The sequence below is a fragment of the Amphiprion ocellaris genome, chromosome 16 (genome assembly GCF_022539595.1).
Source record: "Amphiprion ocellaris isolate individual 3 ecotype Okinawa chromosome 16, ASM2253959v1, whole genome shotgun sequence".
NCBI lineage: Eukaryota > Metazoa > Chordata > Actinopteri > Pomacentridae > Amphiprion > Amphiprion ocellaris.
The window spans coordinates 17,192,577-17,215,338 of NC_072781.1; the positions used below are offsets into that span (position 1 = coordinate 17,192,577).

At 39.8% G+C, this 22,762-nt stretch overlaps 1 protein-coding gene and 1 long non-coding RNA gene across 5 annotated transcripts in view; both read left to right on the forward strand.

Moving 5' to 3' along the window:
• The window catches only part of disc1 (DISC1 scaffold protein), a 50,383-nt gene extending 45,113 nt beyond the window's left edge, over positions 1 to 5,270 (forward strand). For 2 of the 3 annotated variants that reach the window (XM_055018726.1, XM_055018727.1), the window contains exons 13-14: positions 1,832 to 1,954; positions 3,947 to 5,270. In XM_055018726.1, the coding sequence (XP_054874701.1) occupies positions 1,832 to 1,954; positions 3,947 to 4,156 (333 nt within the window). In that variant the 3' untranslated portion in view covers positions 4,157 to 5,270. Of the gene's footprint in view, positions 1 to 1,831; positions 1,955 to 3,946 lie in introns of those variants that run through there. The other variant, XR_004846071.2, reaches the window with a different exon arrangement.
• A 6,445-nt stretch (positions 5,271 to 11,715) lies between these two features.
• LOC129350798 (uncharacterized) lies at positions 11,716 to 22,263 on the forward strand. Of its 2 annotated transcripts, none has more exons than XR_008604318.1 (4): positions 11,716 to 11,858; positions 12,583 to 12,898; positions 15,396 to 15,500; positions 21,347 to 22,263. It is a non-coding gene; the product is annotated as an uncharacterized LOC129350798 (long non-coding RNA). The 2 variants fall into 2 exon arrangements; XR_008604317.1 differs by lacking the exon at positions 21,347 to 22,263 and adding an exon at positions 16,619 to 18,166.
• Positions 22,264 to 22,762: the final 499 nt, after the last annotated feature.

Genomic DNA, 22,762 nt, shown 5'->3' on the forward strand with positions numbered 1-22,762 from the left:
TTGTGTTGCGCCTCAGGCCTGCTGCTGTTGTACATTTCTTTTGGGGTGTTACATCATCCAGAGAATTAGAAGCTATTCCAGGACAGAGACCAGAGACACCACTTTCCAGTGATTGTTCTGACACCTCTGAGCTGCAGGGAGTTGATATTTTCTACCTGCAGCTATAAGTCAGATTAGGCTTTCTATGTGTTGCTTGAGGAGAACACTGGGTGTGTGTGCACGTGTGTGTGTCTGTTTGCTTGTAGTGCACTTTTGGGTGTGTGTTTGTGTTCTCTATGCTTGATAAGTGTGAGGAAACTGGGACACGATGTGTGCGAAGGGGCCTGTTCTAATTATGGCCAGCTTTGCTCTGTGAATGCTCTGCCCTGCTGCACTCTGCTCCGCCACCAACCTCACACCCCCTCCATCCTTCAAAACCCCCTCAGCCCTGCAGCGTCTTCTCATGTGGTCTGTAGATATACCGCTGAATGTTGTACACGCCGCTCACCTGCTGTGTCTCGTGTAGATTATGACCTTGGCACTCTACCAGATAAAGATTTTGGCAGGCTTACATTTTGGCTTAGTCGCACTTGCTGCTGGTTCAAAGAGCTGTTTAAAAGTGGCTTAATATGTCATCAGAATGTCATCTGACTGAAGAGTAAAGTTGGTGGGAGCTTTGCAAATCAGGAGGCAACCTAAGAGAGGCTTTAAAAGTATGAGTCTGCATACAGTGGGCTTCAGGAACCTGAAATTCCCACACACAGGAAGGGTAAAAAAAAAAAAAAAAACGCTGTCCAGTTGCATTATGCGAAATGTATCCAGTCTTTTTAGAGCTTAAGCCAACTTATGACTAAGCCCAGTGTCTGGTCAGTGTTGAGCCTAAAATATACTCTCTTGCAGATGTGTACACCATGGATGCAGCATCTATGTTTTCCTCACATGTACTGCTGAGTGTACTGCCCTTGTAGGATTGGCGTACCCATATGGATTGTCACACACTGAATAGATGGTGAAATTTACCCTAGTGGACCCTTGAGACTTAGAAAGTATAACACTGATTTTATATTTCTGAATCTGTTAGCATATCAAGGTCTGCTAGGATCCACGTGATGTAAATTTTGTCATCTCATCCAGTCCACGAGCATGGAGCTCAAAATCTGTGCTACGCTACCAGGGCGGTAACACGCATGCTCAGCAGTAGTGTCCCTGCATGGAATTTGTAAATGCTGACCTACTTTGAAAACTTCCACCCCAAAAAACATCCTGAAATGTAGTGAGTAGCAGCTGCAAAACTGTGAGGCCAAACTGAACAACCTTGGACTCTATGAATAAGAGACACTTGGGAGACTTTTGAAACACAATCAGCCTTCTTATCATCACCACCGAGAGACAGAGTTTGATGTGAAAACCTCCGACAGAAATGGGGATTTTTACTTTGGCTTAAGCAAAACAGGAAATTAGACAGTGAATAGTAGCCTCGTAGCAATTACTCAGCAAACACTGATGTTCTACAACTTCAAAGCAGCCACTCTACTAACTTTGATGCAAGTGAAATGAAACACAGCAAATCACATCCACTGTAGTCAGACAGCCTCTTGAGTAAACAGGCACAGAGAGATCTAAGGTAGAAGGGGTTAGTTTGATGCACTAAGTAACAATATGACAGTTAATATAGTTGAATTGAAGATGTTTGATGTTTCGAGTTGATATTTGCTAAAACTGCAGGACTGAGACAAGCATGCATGTAGTTATTGTTAGATATACTTCTGTGTTGCTACACTTTCAACATCACACCTATATATTTGAACAGTTGCAGCTTTATGTGTTGATCCTCTTTTGTTTTCTTACCCAGGATGGGTGCAGCGAGGCCGAGGCTACAGACCTGACAGAGCGCTGCGAACTGATCAGCGACAGACTAATGACCTTAGAGGATGAATTGCAGACGGCCATACTGAACCGGGATCAGGCCCTCACCCATATCCTTCTAAATCTCTCTAATGCACCCGAATGAGACTGTATGTGTGTGTGTGTGTCTGTCTCTGTCCATCCATCTGAAGGACCTACTTTCCTCATGTCCTTTCACTCCTCAAAAGTAAACTACCTTTTACACTGACTGATGCTAGCCTTCTGTGACTTCACCTTCACAGAGGGGGAAAAAAAATCTGCTTGTCTTATCTGATGTTATGAGTCCATTGAGGGAAGGAAATGAAGATGAACTGGGATCAGAGGATTTTACTTGACAGGCTGGACTTGCAAACTGGAAAATGAAATAGTAAAAGTCCATGTGTGGTTATTAGAGGGATGCTGATGTGGACTGCCAGTCACCCTGTGCTGAGATTAAAGCCATCTGACAGGGACAGTGCCGCGGCAGATAGAGGAATGTCACTGTAATGACTCCACCTCGGTCATATCTTAATGTCCATCCTCCTGCTGACCCTCCCTTCCTCCCCTCAGCCCTCCTCGCCTCCCTTTCCCCATCTGCCCGCTTCCACTTGCTGGATCAGGCTCGGAGGAAATTACAATATCCATGATAATGACTCAGATCAAACTGTTGAAGCTGATTACAGGTCACAATACATCATTTTCTGCGCTAATTAGAAAGCTGATTGGAAATAGATTAGTGTGTTTTTCTCGCTCCACTTTTCCCCTCTGCATGGCGAGCTTATTAAGGCAGATTGAAAAGGCGATATTCCAGCATGGGGATGAAGAAAATGTGTCACCTAACCTGCCGCCTTATTTATGTATTTATTTTCTGTCACATCTCATCTCTCTTATTTCGGGCTGACAAAAATACCTTCCTGCAATCTGTTCAAAGCGATGAAGAGGGTTTATTTAGTTTTGAGATCCGTGAAAGCAGAGTGTTGCGCAGCACGGTCTCTTTGTTGAAATGTTGCTGGACTGTTTTTGCATCTTCTTAGAGATTCTCGTCCCTCGCTGTACTGTCGGGTCAGGACAGGCTCCTCCACTGTTTGCATGATATCAGTGCAGCCTGGCAGTCGCAGATGGACAGTGAGCGGCCGACTCTCTCCACCTTTTGTTTCCACGTCCTTATTTGTCATTTATTTCTCATATTTGAAGTATCTGCACTCATACAAAAGTTCCGTAGAAACTTGAAGACACTGAATATACAGCATAGGACAGCATTGTTGGTTTGCAGAAATTGAAAAGAAACTGAACTCGGTGATGGCGCTACTGTTGCCATAGTGACAGGGAGATCAAACCGTCTGTAAGGGTCTTAATTGAGTCCCTGCTCTCAAAAACAGGAGGTGTATGGACAACCACAAAGAGTCGGACTGAAAAAAAGCAAAGACAAGAACAGGCAAAATCCTGTCAGTATCTGAGACTTCACTTAAAGGTTTTCAATGCAGTTCTGAACTTCTTCCATTTTGGACCATGTTGCCTTGTGAAAGGCTTGTCGAACCTTCTGCAGCATTCAAAAAAATCTCTTTAACGGCTGGTTAATTATGAATGAGGACAATCTGTGTCCATTCAGACAGTAAAACGAGCCATCAGGCCCCATCTGCCATCAAAGCCATCCCTTTGATTTGCCACTTAAGCTGGACACTCTCGATTAATTTGAGTTTCTAAGCAGGTTAAACAATCCCCCCACTGATGACAGCCTCTATCCCGTTTCATTGATGGTTTATGAATAATTTAGCTGGGCAGTCTGTTTGCTTGCGTCCCCACATTGCCGCCCAGCTTCACAGTTGAGACGAGCTCATGAATATTGAATTGGATGGGGTTAAATTGGGTATGACTTGATGATCTGTCCCAGTAATCCATTTGGTGGCCAAATTGGAGATTGAGGACTTCATCAGGTTATGGCTGTCCTTTGCTATTACCATTAACCATCGGGGACCACAAGTATCACGTTTGCTTTGATATTCGTCTGCTAGCATGCTTTTTTTATTTACATGTTAATGTGTGTCTGTCTGTAGCATCAGATTCTTCCTTAATTCACTCTGCACAGTCTTTAGAAAAAGAAGTTCAGGAAGTGAAATCCACTTTACAAACTATGCTCGCACAGCTCAAGGTGGAAGAAGAAGAAGAAGAAGAGGAGGAGGAAGAGGAGGAAGTGAATGAGTTGAATGACCTCATGAAAAATGGGACTGAGGAAGAAGAAGAGGAAGAGGAAGAGGAGGAGGACCAGTACTTCAGTGACAGTTGGGACATTTGAAATGGAATCCTGTAGTGTTTCATGGGCACTCACACACAGACGGGCTCTCGGAGAGCCTGACCTCGGCTTTGCAGTAGAACTGACCCCATATCCATTTACTGTAAAGCCTCACTCAAAGCGCTTCACAACCAGCCTCTGTGGTACTGCTGGAAGTTTCCACTACAAAGCCTTGGAAAGTCTGTGTAACATTCATCCATCTTCAGATGGAGAAACATGAAGCATTTTCATACAAATGCAACACGTGAGACACTTTCCTGCAAACTTTGGAAGTTTCTCAAACCTTGAGAATGCCTTTGACCAAGAGTTTATATGGTAATTATTTTTAAATTAAGATGTTTTTAGATTTCATGCCATGTCTTGCTGAGCAATTAATATTTTTTCAATTTTTACTGTATAAACATAACCAATTTTGTTGTCATTTGCAAACCGGTTGAGTCTCAGAAGTTTAAAATTAAAGTAAGACTGCAACTTTTTCAGAACAAACTTGTTGAATTTTGCCCAAGTGGACAATCTAAAAGTATTTTTTGTGTGTTTTTTTTTTTTTTGTATTACTGGTAACAGTTTTGCACATAAACTAAAACTTATACTTAATTTTCAGGTCATCCAGCCACTTTTGTGTGTTCTCTGTACGACTGGACTTCACTTCCGTGTAATTTGGTCCATGAAATAACATTTGTGGTGCTACGAAACGTGACCTAACTTGAACACTTTATTTTCTTTGTGTGGAAAATGCAATATTTAGATTGTTTCTTTGCTCTCTTCAAGCAGTGTAGACGTGCTCTGAATTTTTAAAATTCATCTGCCACAATAGTCAAATTGTGTTTTGTGCATGTCGGAAATAGTGAAGGATAAAATATCAGCAGGCACATAAAGTAAGTATTTGCAACTGCTGTTTTGTTGTTGTTGTTTTCCTACTGACTGCCACTGATTGTTTTTATTTTATTTGCAAATATACTTTCACTGGGTGTCACTTGACTTCTTGCCAGAAAACATATTTGTACTTTCACTCATTAATCAGTTTTTAATTCACTGTGCAGCTTGAAGCCGCTGTATTGGTTTTCATATTTATTCCTTACAGCATCTCACTAATTACAGCATGTACCATTCAGCCTAATGTCGTGTCCTGCTGTTTTCTTCTTGTATTGAGTTACAGCCCCTCTGGTGACTTTCCCTCACAGAAAATGTGCGGGCATGCTGCCAGGCAAGACGGGGCAGTGGTGACATGTAGGAGATATCAATACGGTAATAAAGGTCTTCTGGTGAGGTCTTTAGGGGATACATGGGTTTCTATTGTTATCTCACCTCAGCAGCAGCACTGTGGCTAATTGGTAGGCAGCCTCACAGAGGACACGGTGAGGAAAAATGGGACGCTGTTGTTTTGTCTCCATCTGATTTGGCCCTGTGTCTTCTTTGGAGCAGGGGGCTGTTCGGGGATTCTCTCTATCTGCTGTCCCTCACTCTGGGCTGTAAACACAGCTGAGTGTTCGGGGTTTTTCCGCCACAGCACAATGGGCCTTTCTCACATTACTGCCAGGTTGCACAGCACTTGCCAGGCCAGACAGCTCCTCATCTATCAGCTTCAGACAGCGTACAGACAGACAGAAGCTGGCACATACACACTTTCCTGCCAACCCCCCCCACCTCATAATTGAATCTGTGCTTGCACCATACTGTGCCCCACGTGGCAGATCTGCTCATGAAATGGCCACAGAGAAAAAACCCAGATGGTTTTCAGCAGGCAGATATAGCATGGTGAGATGTTTCTTGATGTAAAATGAAGCGCCACGCAGCGTAGGGCCCTTTATCTCTGCAGTCTGGTTTCTAGGTTATTGTACAATGCTCATATAACGCTGTATTAGTCAAACATTTCCTTACTTATCCTGTACAATCCAGTCAGATCCTCTTAGTTTCTGTTGCCTCTGCTCAAGCTTTACTTCCTGCATGGCACAAATGCTCTGACTGCAACAAGCTTTTCAAATTAATTTGTACATGAAAAAATTTGTCTACCTTCAAAGTGATGAAAAAAATAATAAAAGCGGAGTCAATTTAGCATCTGAAAATGACATGCAAATGCGGGGTGGTGTTCCATCTCTTGTTTGAATGTTTTACTGGTGGAATGAAGAATATTTTCTGACCAAAATGAAAGTGATTTTAGGAATGTGTCTGTGTCAGGGGATTTGGCTCTGGGATGTGGATTTGTTTATTGGATTCCCTGCTGAGTTGCTATGTTGTTTGACAGGTACATGTACAAACTCTCTGAACCATGGGGAGAATCATAGTTCGTGTTGCAGATTTTGCTCTTGCACCCCTTCAACCCACATCACAGACACCACTAATGAATGCAAATTGAGTTTTTTTTCTTGTGTTCGAGCCTTTCACATCCTCGGAGGTTTTCTGCATCCTCCTCTGAAACTGACACCTCTGTTATGTGTGAGCGACTGCATGTCAGTTCTGGTCACTGAGTCAGTGAAGCTAACTCTCCTGAGAGGTGTTTTTTATACTGAGCAAAACTGGACACAAAACTCACCGCTGTCTGCAAGTGGCCTTTAATTCGCTCCTTTCCAGTGTTTTCAGGAGCTCATTCAAATTCACTCTGCGCTTTCCTCAACTGTTGAATAAATTCAACGGAGCAATTAAACACGGGGGGAAATTCCCGTGGAATTAATAAGCATTTTAAATCATTTAATTGCAAGTCTTCCCAACTCCAAATCTGCATATTTCTCTGTCAAACTGTTGAAAGAAGTTAGGCACAAATGAAAACCAGAGCAGACTGGACTGGTACAACAGGAAATATCCCGCTTTATTCTCTTCCTGTGGTCTGAGCCTGTTGATGAAAATCACACTCGATTATAAACACTGTGCCTGAGGGAGCTGTAGTCTCCTTAGAAACAGACCTTTTTTCCATCACTTATTGCTGTATGAGAAATCACAGGATTGGATGAAACGCACTCAGAGACACGCACATGCATGTATATATACTGCTCAAAAAATTTAAAGGAACACTTTTTAATCTAAGTATTGCATCAAGTCAGTCAAACGTGTGATACTGATCTGGTCAAGTTAGTAGCAGAGGTGGTTTTTAGTCAGTTTCAGCTGCTTTAGTGTTCATGAAATTAACAACAGGTGCACTAGAGGTGTAACAATGAGACACCCACCAAAACAGGAATGGTTTTACACATGAAGGCCACTGACATTTTCCCTCCTAATGTTTTCTGACTGTTTTTCACTAGTTTTGCATTTGGCTAGGGTCAGTGTCACTGCTGGTAGCATGAGATGATACCTGGACCCTACAGAGGTTGCATAAGCAGTCCAATTCCTCCACGATGGCACATCAATACGTGCCATTGCCAGAAGGTTTGTTGTGCCTCCCAGCACAGTCTCAAGAGCATGGAGGAGGTTCCAGGAGACAGGCAGATAGTCTAGGAGAGCTGGACGGGACCATAGAAGGTCCTCAACCCGTCAGCAGGACAGGTATCTGCTCCTTTGTGCAAGGAGGAACAGGATGAACACTGCAATAGCTCTAGAAAATGACCTCCAGCAGACCACTGGTGTGAATGTCTCTGACCAAACAATCAGAAACAGGTGTAATGAGGGTGGTCTGAAGACCTGACGTCCTCTAGTGGACCCTGTGCTCGCTGACCGGCACTGTGGAGCTCGGTTGGCATTTGCCATAGATCACAGAAATTGGCAGGTCTGCCACCCTGTGCTTTTCACAGATGAGAGCAGGTTCATCATGAGCACATGTGACAGACATGAAAGGGTCCGGAGAAGCCGTGGAGAATGTTATGTTGCCTGTAACATCGTTCAGCATGACCGGTTTGGTGGTGGGTCAGTGATGGTCTGGGGAGGCATATCCATGGAGGGACGCACAGACCTCTACAGGCTGGACAATGGCACACTGACTGCCATTAGGTATCGGGATGAAATCCTTGGACCCATTGTCAGACCCTACACTGGTGCAGTGGTCCTGGATTCCTTCTGGTGCACGACAATGCCTGACCTTATGTGGTAAGAGAATGCATGCAGTTCCTAGAGGATGAAGGAATTGATACCATTAACTGGCCCCCACGCTTGCCTGACCTGAATTCAATATAACACCTTTGGAACATTATGTTTTGGTCCATCTGGCACCACCAGGTTGGTCCTCAGACTGTCCAGGAGCTCAGTGATGCCCTGGTCCAGTTCTGGGAGGAGATACCTCAGGACTCCATCCATCGTCTCATTCGGAGCTTGTCCCGACATTGTCAGGCTGCACGTGGAGGCCATACAAACTACTGAGTACCATTTTGAGTTGCTGCCATGGAATTTCAGAAAGATGGACTAGCCTGCCTCATCAGTTCTTCACTTTGAGTTTTGGGGTGTCTTGAATTTAACCCTCCTGTGGGTTGATAATTTTCATTTCCATCAAACAATATGGCATCTTTTCATTCCTAACACATTATTCAGTCCATACCAATGTAAATATCAAGTTTGTTTTCTCCCCGAATTGAAATATGATGTGTTTTCAAAGTGTTCCTTTAATTTTTTTTGAGCAGTATATAAATATATTTTTGAATGCATAAATATTTTTATCTGGATAAAATGAAAAAAGTTTTAACGGCAAATAAATTATAAATATCTAGAGATATCAGAATTAAAAAAACAAGAAAAATACAGAAGTACTGTTGATGATGTGCAGTTTCCTGTGTATATAAGAAACCAGGTTTATCTGAATGTATGTGATACTAATAAACATTAGTATCACAGAATGTTGCATGAGCAGAAAATACTGATACCAAAATGACTGACATTGGACAGATTCTTGTATATGGAGAAAAAATGATATTGTACAGAGTCTTCATACAGTATGTAGTAATAAATGAACTTAAATATATTGCAGCTTTGAAAATATTTAGACCCCTGTGATCATCGTTTTCTCTTCTTCTCACCTTTCTCTTCTGGTAGGCATTGTTTAGTGATAATTTAGTTTGCATTATCTGTTGAAGTGTGAATTCTAGTATGAATTTTACCATTACATAGTTGCAATATGTCATCTTTTTAAAAATCATTTATTCCATGTATTGGATTGTTATTAGATTTTTTCAAGTCTTTCAGAAAACGCTGTAATTATTTAAACACTACGATAAAACTCAATCCGAACTGATCAGAGAGATGAAGGCCTGTTGAGTCGACTTTGCAAAAGAAAACAACAGGTGGTTTAATAATTATTTTCAAAGCTGTGTATTTTACTCTGTATTTTCATACAATGAAATTGACAGACTGGCATTTAATAAATTACACATCAACTCGGAGTGTTTCTGAAGGAACATTGCAGTTTGAGAGACCAGAAGTGGATGTGTGTAACACGTACAAGTGCAGAGAGAGTTTTGCTGCACAAACCCAATTATTTACATATTTAAGCTTTCAAAGGTGGATTAATTGAGCTGCAATTTATCTATGAGGACAGCAGGAGGACAGAAACCAACATTTTCAATCAAGGATACTGAGGTATTTCATGGCAAAAGAATCTGATAATAACATTCTTCAGGCTTGCAAGTGCTGTGACCTACTGGGACTGGTGGAGTTTATATAATGATAATACTGCAGCGACTAGAAGCCACTGAAGAGTGTCTAATACCACTGTGGTAACAGTAAGCTCTGGCAACTCCACTCCAACTAATATAATTTTCACTTAAGAATAAACAGTGATTGAGTATGGAAGCAAATCAGACTCATCAGATTCTGAATTTTAAGAGCTGCTGAATTTCTTACTTTCAATTTTTTTTGCATCAAAATTACGTATGTGAATTTTTTTATGCCTGAATTTAGCTCAAAATTCTAAAAACCAGTTAAAAATTCAATGTCTTCAAAATTCACCATCAAAAAATTCAATGTTCAAAATTCGCCATCAAAAAATTCAATGTTCAAAATTCGCTGTCAAAAAATTCGCTGTTCACATCCGGGGGACTCAGGCGTAAACAATCGATCCTGGCCAAAATCGAACCAACGCCCAGCCAATCACGTGGCGCTCCTCCGGTCATATGACGCAGACGGTTCACCTCACAAGACCGGGGTCAACCACAGCTACCAGCATGAACGACGGCGCTTCAGTGAGTGTATTAATCCTTTTTGTCCTGTATGTGGTTTGTTTTTGTGAGAGTCAGTAAGCTGTAATGCATGCCATTAGCTGCGCTAGCACAGCGTTAGCCGCGCTAATACAGCGCTAGCGACGCTAATACAGCGTTAGCCGCGCTAGCCGCGCTAATACAGCGCTAGCCACGCTAATACACGCGTTAGCCGCGCTAATACAGCGCTAGCCACGCTAATACAGCGCTAGCCGCGCTAGCACAGTAATGAGGTCATACAGACAGCACGTTCTGCAGCTGGGTAGTTGAGTAACAATTTTATAAACGCACAAATGGGTGGAAGTGTGATTTATGCACCCAAAAATGCAGTTAAGTCACAGAGCAGTGTAAAGAAGCGTGTCACCTAGCAACCTGAATTATTCGAGGTAACACTTTGTTTAATATGTGTGTTTTCTGCTCAAGTTAATGTCCTGGTTTGATTCATTTTAAATTACTCCTGATGTTGAAAGGTTTTAAACTGCAGTCAAAGTAGATACAACTGTGAGCAAATAGCTTGAAATGAACTGCACTACACTGCTCTGTTCATAACCGACCATTCTTTCACAGCAGCTATATCAAGAGTTATTGTGCAATGATAGATAAATGCAGCCCATTTTTTCAACTGTTTCCTGTTTAGTACGCGTACCCTAGATTGTTTTTGATCATTTGTTGTAGCCATTTATTTAATCAATTTTAATCCACTCCATAGCAACACCGTCTGAACTGACCAGTCTGGTGAAATTATGGACTGGATGGGAGACTCTACCAAGAACTCTCTCCTTAGAAGGAGTGAATGGCAGATACCTGACAGCCTCCACCTGCTATGAGACCTTACACATCCCACATACAAGGACTACACATCATTTAAGACTGATATCCTGGCCTGTATTTGCACTTGCCAGTCAAGATATGTTAGGTGTTGTTCTCTAGTTAGTTTTACTTGACTGACAAAACTAAGTGCACTGTTGGATTCCCTCCCCTACCTGTTCTCCCAACTCACCTGACAGGTTCTCTGGCTCAAGTATGCGTGTTTCTGCCATACATTTAATGTATCTAAAGTTAAGAATATTTCTGGTGAACAATACATGCAATCACGGCATTAAAGCAGGAGTTAAAAATGAACTGGACTGTACTGACTTTATTTTCTCACTGGTGAATGGGATGAAAATCCGTTGCAATATTACAAAACAGCAGCCTATATATATATATTTATTTATTTATTTATTTATAGGCTGACAGTATATATATATATATAGTATGCCAAATACTGTCAGAGCAAAAAATATTTTTAAATTGACTGTCACTGTCAACCTACTTCAACAGGCATTTTTTTGCACATTGAAATTTGAGGTTGTATGAATGACACTATCTCAGAACAATGATGAAGAATCTATAATACTGAACAAATAGATCAATAATCTCAGATTATGTGGTGAGTTGAAATCATCCGGGGGACTCAGGCGTAAACAATCGATCCTGGCCAAAATCGAACCAACGCCCAGCCAATCACGTGGCGCTCCTCCGGTCATGTGACGCAGACGGTTCACCTCACAAGACCGGGGTCAACCACAGCTACCAGCATGAACGACGGCGCTTCAGTGAGTGTATTAATTCTTTTTGTCCTGTATGTGGTTTGTTTTTGTGAGAGTCAGTAAGCTGTAATGCATGCCGTTAGCTGCGCTAGCACAGCGTTAGCCGCGCTAATACAGCGCTAGCGACGCTAATACAGCGTTAGCCGCGCTAGCCGCGCTAATACAGCGCTAGCCACGCTAATACAGCGTTAGGCGCGCTAGCCGCGCTAATACAGCGCTAGCCACGCTAATACAGCGCTAGCACAGTAATGAGGTCATACAGACAGCACGTTCTGCAGCTGGGTAGTTGAGTAACAATTTTATAAACGCACAAATGGGTGGAAGTGTGATTCATGCACCCAAAAATGCAGTTAAGTCACAGAGCAGTGTAAAGAAACTGGTCACCTAGCAACCTGAATTATTCTAGGTAACACTTTGTTTAATATGTGTGTTTTCTGCTCAAGTTAATGTCCTGGTTTGATTCATTTTAAATTACTCCTGATCTTGAAAGGTTTTAAACTGTGCAGTCAAAGTAGTTACAACTGTGCGCGAATAGCTTGAAATGAACTGCCCTAGACTGCCCTGTTCATAACTGACCATTCTTTCACAGCAGCTATATCAAGAGTTATTGTGCAATGATAGATAAATGCAGCCCATTTTTCAACCGTTTCCTGTTTAGTATGCGTACCCTAGATTGTTTTTGATCATTTGTTGTAGCCATTTATTTAATCAATTTTAATCCACTCCATAGCAACACCGTCTGAACTGACCAGTCTGGTGAAATTCTGGACTGGATGGGAGACTCTACCAAGAACTCTCTCCACAGAAGTAGTGAATGGCAGATACCTGACAGCCTCCACCTGCTATGAGACCTTAGACATCCCAGGACATTACAAGGACTACACATCATTTAAGACTGACATCCTGGCCTGTATTTGCACTTGCCAGTCAAGATATGTTAGGTGTTGTTCTCTAGTTAGTTTTACTTGACTGACAAAACTAAGTGCACTTTTGGATTCCCTCCCCTACCTGTTCTCCCAACTCACCTGACAGGTTATCTGGCTCAAGTATGCGTATTTCTGCCATACATTTAAAGTATCTGAAGTTAAGAATGTTTCTGGTGAACAATACGTGCAATCACAGCATTAAAGCAGGAGTTAAAAATGAACTGGACTGTACTGACTTTATTTTCTCACTGGTGAATGGGATGAAAATCCGTTGCAATATTACAAAACAGCAGCCTATATATATATATATATATATATATATATATATATATATATATATATATATATATATATATATATTTATAGGCTGACGGTATATATATATATATATATATATATATATATATATATATATATATTGTATGCCAAATACTGTCAGAGCAAAAAATATTTTTAAATTGGCTGTCACTGTCAACCTATTTCAACAGGCATTTTTTTGCACATTGAAATTTGAGGTTGTTTGAATGACACTATCTCAGAACAATGATGAAAAATCTATAATACTGAACAAGTAGATCAATAATCTCAGATTATGGGTGAGTTGAAATATGAAAAAAATGAAGTGGTCTATGAAAAGTCCAGTCTTTGAAACCTGACATGTTGTTTTGTGTAATTTCTTTGTAAATTAGCCCTGCATCCAGTCATTACCATGACATTGGCATAATGGAACCATGACCACATATATCCTTCTGAATATAGTGGCATTTTTCCAATGGCAAATTTTCATGCTTTGACAGATACAGTGGTGGAAAAAAGTTTTCAGGCACCTTGAAAATTTTCCACAATCTCAAATATTATCGTGAAATATTTGTTGGAAAGTCTTTTGTGTTTCAAAAGGTGTGACTGCATTAGACAGACACAAATGATGCTTTTTTTGTTTATTGTTTACATGACTAACAAAACTAAATTCTACCAAAATGACCCAATACACAAAATTTCTTATTTTTAAGGAACCAATGAATTTCAAGTTTTTATTGACTTTTTTAGGATTTGTTTCGTATTATGGCTGTGACTGAACTAATAGAAATTGCATTTGAAGACCTCAGAGGGATTCTTAATGCAATATTTCACAAATGTATGAGGTGTCCAAAAACTTCTTTCCACCGCTGTATTTAACAGCAATCGGATATGCTAATGTTAGCAAGACAAATAAATGAAAATTTCAGGCTTTTATCTTGAATTATTCTTGAGATATTACATATATATTATATATAGCCTCAAATTTGAATGTGAGAAAAAACAAATACTGAAACTAGGTCTATGGTCCACTTAAAAAAATCTAAAAGTATTTGACATACTCAGCTAGTATTTCACAGATACCATTATCTATACATGGGACAGACATATTAAGTTCCAGTAAGTTACAAAGGTGCTCTGGGGATGTGACCATTCTTTGTCGCCCAGCTGCTCCTCTCTCTGAGTGCACAGTTGCAATGTACTGATTCCTGTTTTCTTTTTCTGAGCTGATAAGATGGTGTAGCTGTGTCAGTGCATTTAAAATAGCTGGGCAAATTTCTACTTGGTTGGATAAAGCATTTAAAAACACAAGTTCTTGTGTGCAAGTGAACTCTAAGAAGTCCAGATCCAAAGGCATGCATCCGAGAATATGCTCCAAACGAGAACAAAGTCTCACATAAAGATGATTTAACAATAGTTCCTAGAACAGAGAAAAACAAAGCTATATAATGCAAACCACCAATGGGAAAAATGACTTAACCTGACTGAAAGACTAGACTGCCTCATTAGACATTTCTTTTAGAACAAATTAAGAGGAGGTTACGCATACTAAACAGGAAACGGTTGAAAAATGGGCTGCATTTATCTATCATTGCACAATAACTCTTGATATAGCTGCTGTGAAAGAATGGTCGGCTATGAACAGGGCAGTCTAGGGCAGTTCATTTCAAGCTATTCGCTCACAGTTGTAACTACTTTGACTGCACAGTTTAAAACCTTTCAAGATCAGGAGTAATTTAAAATGAATCAAACCAGGACATTAACTTGAGCAGAAAACACACATAATAAACAAAGTGTTACCTAGAATAATTCAGTTTGCTAGGTGACCAGTTTCTTTACACTGCTCTGTAGGGTTGCCACCCGTCCCTTAAAATACGGAAACGTCCTTTATTTGACAATTAATTGTTGCGTCCCGTATTGAATCAATACGGGACGCAAGTTGTTCTGTATTTTCATAAATGCCCCGTACACATCTGTCACACACTCATCAAAACTGCATAATGAATAAAATAAAACACAGGAAATATTAAGGGCAGCCAATTTCATCTTTGTAGGACTCACGTAGCGAGGACCCGATGCCAGGTCCAGTGGACAGACTTCAGACGTCTCTGTGTGTCCGGTCCTGTCCGGTCCTGTCTCTGGTTGCCAGGTTACAGACGCTGCTGCACCCGCACGTTTAAAAATGTCTACACCTGAAACTCCACCACGTTCAAAGAAGCAAAAACGTTTGCAAATGTACAGACTGGAGTGGGAAGAGTGGAACCCCTGGCAATGGGAACAAGGCAAACTGTGTTTTCTGTTGCTCATGGACTGGCTGAAGTAAGGCAGCATCAGGAGACAAACATGGAGGAAATATGAGAACAGAGAGAACCCAACCAGCAGGTCACAGTTTATCATCATCTAATCATCTCCTGAAGTCGATATGGTAAGTGGACATCATGATGAGATCAGCTAGATTTCCTACAGTATATGGCTGTGAATTTACCAGAGGATGCTTATAATAATGCTGATGTGGCCATAGACTACACTATTTTAGTGACTCAGTAAATGCCTAAGTTGGTTATTATTTTTTAATGCTTTTTAGTTTTTAATAATTTATTTAATAGCCTATATGTAATCAAACATGGCCTTTGCCTAAAAAGAATAATATTTCATTGCACAAGTAAAAGTATAGTAATTTTTAAAACTGTTCATATTATTATATGTTGCTAAAAAACAAACAAAAAAACCACATCATAGTAATATGTCAATTAAAAAAGCCTATAGTATAGCATGTTCCCAACAAACGTCATAGTATGGCCTTTGGTCCAGAAAATGTCCATAGTATAGCATGTCATCCAACAAACGTCCATAGTACAGCATGTCGCCCAACAAATGTCATAGTATAGCATGTCGCTCAAAAAAGTCATCATATAGCCTTTGGTCCAAAAAACGTCTTAGTATAGCATGTTGCTCTAAAAATCTCGTAGTGTAGCATGTCGCTCTAAAAACGTCATAGTATAGCATGTCGTCCAACAAATGTCATGGTATAGCCTTTGGTCTAAAAACATCAGTTTAGCATGTCGCCCAAAAAACGTGATATTATAGCCTTTGGTCTAAAAACATCATAGTATAGCATGTCGCTCTAAAATTGTCATAGTATAGCATGTCGCTCTAAAAACGTCATAGTATAGCCTTTAGTCCACAAAACGTTGTTGTGTCCCGGCTGTCTGAAGTAGGTGAGGAGCAACACAAAAACAGTCCAAACGCTGGTTTCCAGAGGGTTAGATGAGTATTTATTTGAAAGACTAAGTTTACAACAACACAACATGTGAGGGGGTTAAAAGCAAATGGGTGTTAGTAAAATAAAAATAAATAAACAGAACTAAAAGTGAACTTCATGTTGACATTGATGGGCATTCCAACCAGGAACAAAGTAAAAGATAATCAATACGAAAAAAACCTCTTCCTGTTCACCTCTTAAAACCCAAAAACACACCGCAGTAGCACCCTAAACTAAAACTACCAATGGGTTCCCTGTTTTCCTTTGTAAACAATTCAAAGGTCCCTCTCTATCTCCCCACACATCCACCAACCACTGGAACACATCTCCAAAGTTCTGCTGGTCCAGCTCAGCTTCCCCTCAGAAGAAGTGGTGCCACCTGCCAGATGAAGGAGCCTTTTGAGAGGCAGCTGGCATCGTGATTGGACTGTACTTTGGTCTGTTCCAATCCAGCTTCAGCTCCAGAGACGGCAGGCGGGACGAGTCAACGGAGGCCGAGTGGACGAAGGCATGCAGCTGAGTACAATCCAGAAAACAACAGAGGAGGAGTGCAGCGGCCCAGAGCCAGAACAAACACAGTAGCATCGTATGTCTCTTAGAAAACATCATAGTATAGCCTTTGGTATGAAAAAACACCATCATATACATCATATATTGTACAAATAACAAGTCAAAGGAAAGAGACATACATTGTAGAATTGTAGTAATTGTGTGCTGACTGATTTACTGATTATCAGTATTTTATTTTTTTTGCTGATTTATGGTAATAAATCCATTTAAAAATGGCGCTACTTTGGCTCTGAACCTTTATCTACCTGTGGTCGCTCTGTCTTCTGGAGTGATTTGATTGGTTATCTGTCACGAATAAAACTCCTTTAACTTAACATCTGTAAACAAAACAAAAACGTATCAACAAAGTTTTCTGTTAGAGTTTGTGTTCTTCTAAGTTTAACTCCAAGATTTTAAATACTTTCATTTACTGCAAATGAATATCTACTCCAAATGTTTCACTAATAATCATTATCAGCCTTAAAAACCCACAAAACACCCCTCTATACTCAACCACACTTAGTACAGTCCGGTTCCCCCTTCTATAAATCTGCTTGGAATCGTCCACTTCCTGTTTGTCAAAGTGGCCTTCTACCTGGACAGGTTTTGTTGGAGCTCATGCAACAAACATTTTGGGTAACTGCACTTTAATATGGATGGATTACACTGAATTAGAGTCTGTTTTAATGAGACTGAGTTAAGATGTGTAGCTCTGTCATTAAATAGGAAATTATTTCTCAGAATTCACAGAGGAAAGTCTGAAATGTTTGCTAGGTTAGCGTCCCACATGTTCTTTGGCTCAGCTAAAGCTAACTCTCTCCAACTTCTGGATCTCTTGAGTTGCTTGTTGTTAAAATATCTTGCTAGAGGTGCTGAAGCTCAAAGTCTGAGATGTTTGTTCAAAGTAAGCTCATTCTCAAGTCTGATCTGAACTGTCCTCTTTTGTTTGAACTTTCCCTAAACTTAGGAGTTAATGACAGAGCAGCACATCCAGACTCAGTCTCATTTATGTAGAGATTAAACTTCAGTGTCATTCATTGATGTTAAAGTGCAGTTTTTCAAATGTTTGTTGCACATGCTCCCGACCAAACCAGTCCAGGTGGAAGACGATGTGAAGAGAAAGCTCCAGAGGATGAATATCACACATTTACGTTGGAAATAAATGTCCTTTAATTAGACATTGTCATGCAAAAGTTGGATTTCCCTTTAATGATGTTCAAATCTTTGTTGAGTGTTTCGTGGATGTTGGTTTCTAAATGTTTTTGGACACTCGGCCCCAAAGATTAAAACCTTTAACGGCTCACAAGCTGCAAAAATTCACACATTATCAACTATGTTTCTGACTAAACTAAGATAAAAAGTGAAAAACTGCCTGATTCCTGCATCATGAATGTAAATCTTTTTGGTTTTTATGACAGTAAACTGAATATATTTGGGTTTGACATTTTATAAACCAAAACAAGAAATGAATTACTGGAGAAAACAATCAACAGATTAATGGTCAAAGAAAATGTGTTTTCCAACATATATGGCTGAATTACTCCAACATTACAAGATACATACAATTTTAATTCAATTTTATTTACATAACGCCAATTACAGGTGAAATTGTCTCAAGACACTTTATTTTTCCATTTTCTGTCACATTTAAAATATGACAAAGTAAGAAATTTAAACCGCTTGACTAATCCAATTTATTTGGTTTTTAAGAGACTAATCGACAACTAAAATAACTTTCTCCACTAAAACTAATAAACATGAGGTCAAATAGAAGGAACAGTTTTAAATACTGCAGTCCCACAATGACAAGAATAAAGTTTCTCAACAAAAACTAAATCTGCTTGTGGATTCCATTAAAGTCCTAATAAATGATAATAAAGTGTGATACTAAAGGTTTGTGGTGCTAAAAATGTCAAAGTAAAGATATCAAGTTGAACATCTGGATGGAGGTTGATAAAAGTTGACCTCCCTTCATTTCTCTGGAGCCGACTCCATGGATTTTATGGATGCTGGTTAAAGACCTGCTCTTCTAGTGGTCTTCCTTCTAGTCGCTGTAAAAAGTCAGTCCATCCTGGCCGACTTCAACACCTCTTCATGACAACTTGTTCTGCCTCCGACCTGGTGGAAACTCCAGAAACTCGGGAAAACCCATAGAGACTCGAAGAACTCGTGGCGACTCGAAGAACTCGTGGAGACTCGAAGAACTCGTGGGGCGGGGGAAGGTGTGGTAGGTGGTGGGGGGAGGTGGGGGGAGTAGAGGGGGGAGGCCGCCACCCACCTCCCCGCCTACTCTCCACCCAGACTCCACCCAGACTCCACCTTAGCTCCACCCATGTGGTCACTTCGGAAACTACGATGCCAAAGGGACGACGAATTTATTTCTTTTCATCTGATCTGTAGCTCAGCGAGTTAAGGATTTGCCTGTAGAGCTGCAGGTCGCTGGTTCAAGACCAGACCCTTCTTAAAGTTTTGTCAAAATCCTGACAAAGACAAAGAAAGAAAATTGCCGGTGGTGGGTCTTGAACCTGCGACCTTCCAGTTGGTAGTCTCTCTTCTTATCCCCTGAGCTATTCGCTCAGATACTAATTTTTCTTTTTTTTGCGCATTTGTCATCTATTTTTTGTTGTTTTCGAGTTTTTTTTTTTAACTCGAGTCTCGACTCGACCGTTTTTCTCAGGAGGTTGGACTTCAGCCTTTGTGCTGGAGGGTGGAACCCTCAGTTCCAAGACTTTCCAAAGCCTCCACACCTCCCGAGTCCTCAGGACCTGAGCTTTCACACAGTCTGAGGGCTGAAATTTTCTAAGTCCCACAGTAGTTCTCTGTTAGATTTGACTTTCAGACAGTCCAAGGACTGATATCTTCTAAGTTCCTGAGTAGTTCTCTGTTAGTTTGAACCTTTAGACAGTCTGAGGACTGAAATTTTAAAAGTTTCTCAGTACTTCTCTGTTAGTTTGAACTTTATGGTTAACAGAAGCTTTAAACCTTGTGACCATGAGTCTTGATTTCACATTTAGACCATCCATCTGAGTTCTTCTCAGACCTTCATCTGTGGGTTTTTAGAAATCCTCAACAAACTTTGATTCTCTTCACTGAACAGTAAAGTTTATGGAGATCAGAAGGTAACATTAGTTTTATAAATGCCTTCAACTACTAGTAGACTTTATCTGGAAAGCAGTTTTCTGAAATGAGTTCTTAGTAAATCTGTCCACAATCAAACCAAGAACATAGAAAGAGGAAATGTTTGAAGAAACGATGTTTTCATTTCAGACTAGAAAAAGCTTTCAGACCTTTATCTGTTTTTGCTCTTTTGATCATTTTATTGTTTCTTCTGTTTAATTTGATCTTCTAAAGTTTAACTGGTGTCTTTTCAAATGTTTTGTCTTTAGTTTGATTCTTCTTAAATGTTTAGTTTTGCTCTTTTCTCACCTTTTATTCTTTTCTGTCTGATTTGATTTCCAAATGTTTTGTCTTTTTAATGTTTAATTGTTTTTTCAAATGTTTTATCGGCTTGTTTGAAAAATTTCCTTTTCTTTCCCCGTGTTTAATTTTTCAATTAAATCTTTAAGGTTTTTCTTTTTAAATGTTTTACCACCTTTTAATGTTTAATTTTCTTTTTAAATGCTTCATTGTATTTTCTGTTTAATTCCTATTTAAAGTTTTATTGTCTTAAAGATTTAATTTTCCAATTAAACATTTAATTTTTAATTCAATGTTTTGTATTTTTAAAGGTTTAAAAATCTAATGTTTTGTATTTTTAAAAAAATGTGTAATATTCTTGTTTAATTTTATTTTTTAAATGTTTAATTATCTAAAATATTTAATCTTCAATGTTTCATATTTTTGTTTAATAAATTTTGTTTAATTTCATAATTACGTTTTGTATCTTCTGTTTATTTAATTATTTTGTCTGTTTAATATAATTTAATTGTATTTAATGTTTAATTTTCTTTTTAAAAGTTCTGTTGTATTAAATGTTTTTTTTCCTTTGATTTAATTGCTTTTTTAAAATGTAGTTTATTTCTTTAATCTTTTTTTTCTGTCAAGATTTTAGCCTCAACCTTAGAAATGAAACAAACCCTTAAATCACAATGAAAATACTTCTGTTGTCACAATCATGAGTTAGTCAATTATTCAGTTTATCAATTGAGCTTTATTTGTTCAGCACCTTTGACACAGATGACAAAACTGTGAAAAAAGAGAAAAAACTATGCTAAAACTATGATTAAAACAAAAAACATATTTAAAAAAAAAAAAAAAAAAAAAAAAAACATTTAACATGGTAATAAAATATGTTGTGTCCAGGGGATGGAGGGACTTTATTGAAGTCTTCTTGGGCTCACATGGGAAATCATTTAATATATAAACTTGACATTCAGTCTAAGGAAACTGCAGAGCGACAGAAGAACCAACAATATCTCCCGTTTTCTCCTCTAATGAGTCGACTCTTCTTGTGCTTTTAGACCAAAGAACTACAGACTCTTCACAACCTGCTCAAACTCTTGGTACAGGACCTCACCACACGGGTCAAGAAGGTTTCCGTCTCATTTCTACTCTGAAGCTCACCTTCTCCTGCTTAAACTGCTGACAAATGTTTCTGCTGCTCTAAAGTCTGGTCTCCAGAACTTCCTAAAAACTCTCAGTCTCTTCTGCTGCAGGTTGCTTTGTAGAACTGTTGCAGAAAACCTCACTAAACCACATGGAGGGGCCTCAAGATAGTCGTCCAAATGAAACTGTACAAAAACCAAACTAGTACAACCCAAACGCTAAAGTCTCCTGCAGCCTACCAGAGAACCTCTGAGAACAGAGAATAAGGACAGGAACTCTTACCTTCTGGACAACCAACGTTGGTTCTCAAACAAGAATACAGAATGTGTCTGACCAAAAACCTCTAAAGACTCACTACAGCCAAGATAAATACACAACTCAGCTGTACCAAATCCACTAATCACTGCACACATTAGCACCATGTGCTAACTGTGGCTAAAGAACCACCTTTACCAAGACAACTATCCAGTACAAAGCCCTAAAACACACCAAGAAACACATTAAAGATGATTTTACTGCTGGAAGCTGCAAGCCAACGTCTAAAGAACAAACTAGAGCAACAGAGCCAAACCCAGTTCAGTGGTGAAGAGAAGCAGAGGAAATGTTTGTCTGCAGCTAAATAAAGCAGGAAGACACTGAGCTGCTCAGGTGTTCCTGATAACACCAAGCAGCCACCTGGACAGCCAATAGGAACACAGCTTACTGGAAGTCCAGAGGGCGGGGTTAGTGAAGGAAATTTATTTTAAAGTTGAAGCAGAAAGTTAACAAAAAGTTGAAAACCACCTTCTGATCCCTGAAATCTCTGAGTTTTCAAAGAAAGAACACCTGAACATGTCAAACTGGTTCCATAGTAGAACCATCATTGTAAAAACATCATAGTATGGTGTGTTGCTCAAAAAACATTAGGACCCGGCTGTCAGGGGACAAACATGTAAGAAACATGAGAACAGAGAGAACCCAACCAGTAGGTCACAGTTTATCATCCCCCAGTCATCTCCTGAAGTCCATATGGTGAGAGACATCAGTATCTGGTTGTTCATTTACCAGAGGATGCTTATAATCATGCTGATGTGGTCTGTACTCTACAGTATTTTAGTGACTCAATAAATGCCTAAGTCAACCTGCCCGGCCAGCAGGCAGATGGGTCCCCCCACATTAGAGCTGGGTTCTGCTCGAGGCTTTTTTCCCTGTTAAAAGGGTGTTTTCCTTGCCACTGTCGCCTTTTGGCTTGCTCTGAGGGTCAGGCATATTGGTTCTGTAAAGCGTCTCGAGACAATTTGACTGTAATTGGTGCTATATAAATAAAATTGAATTGAATTGAATTGTTTGAT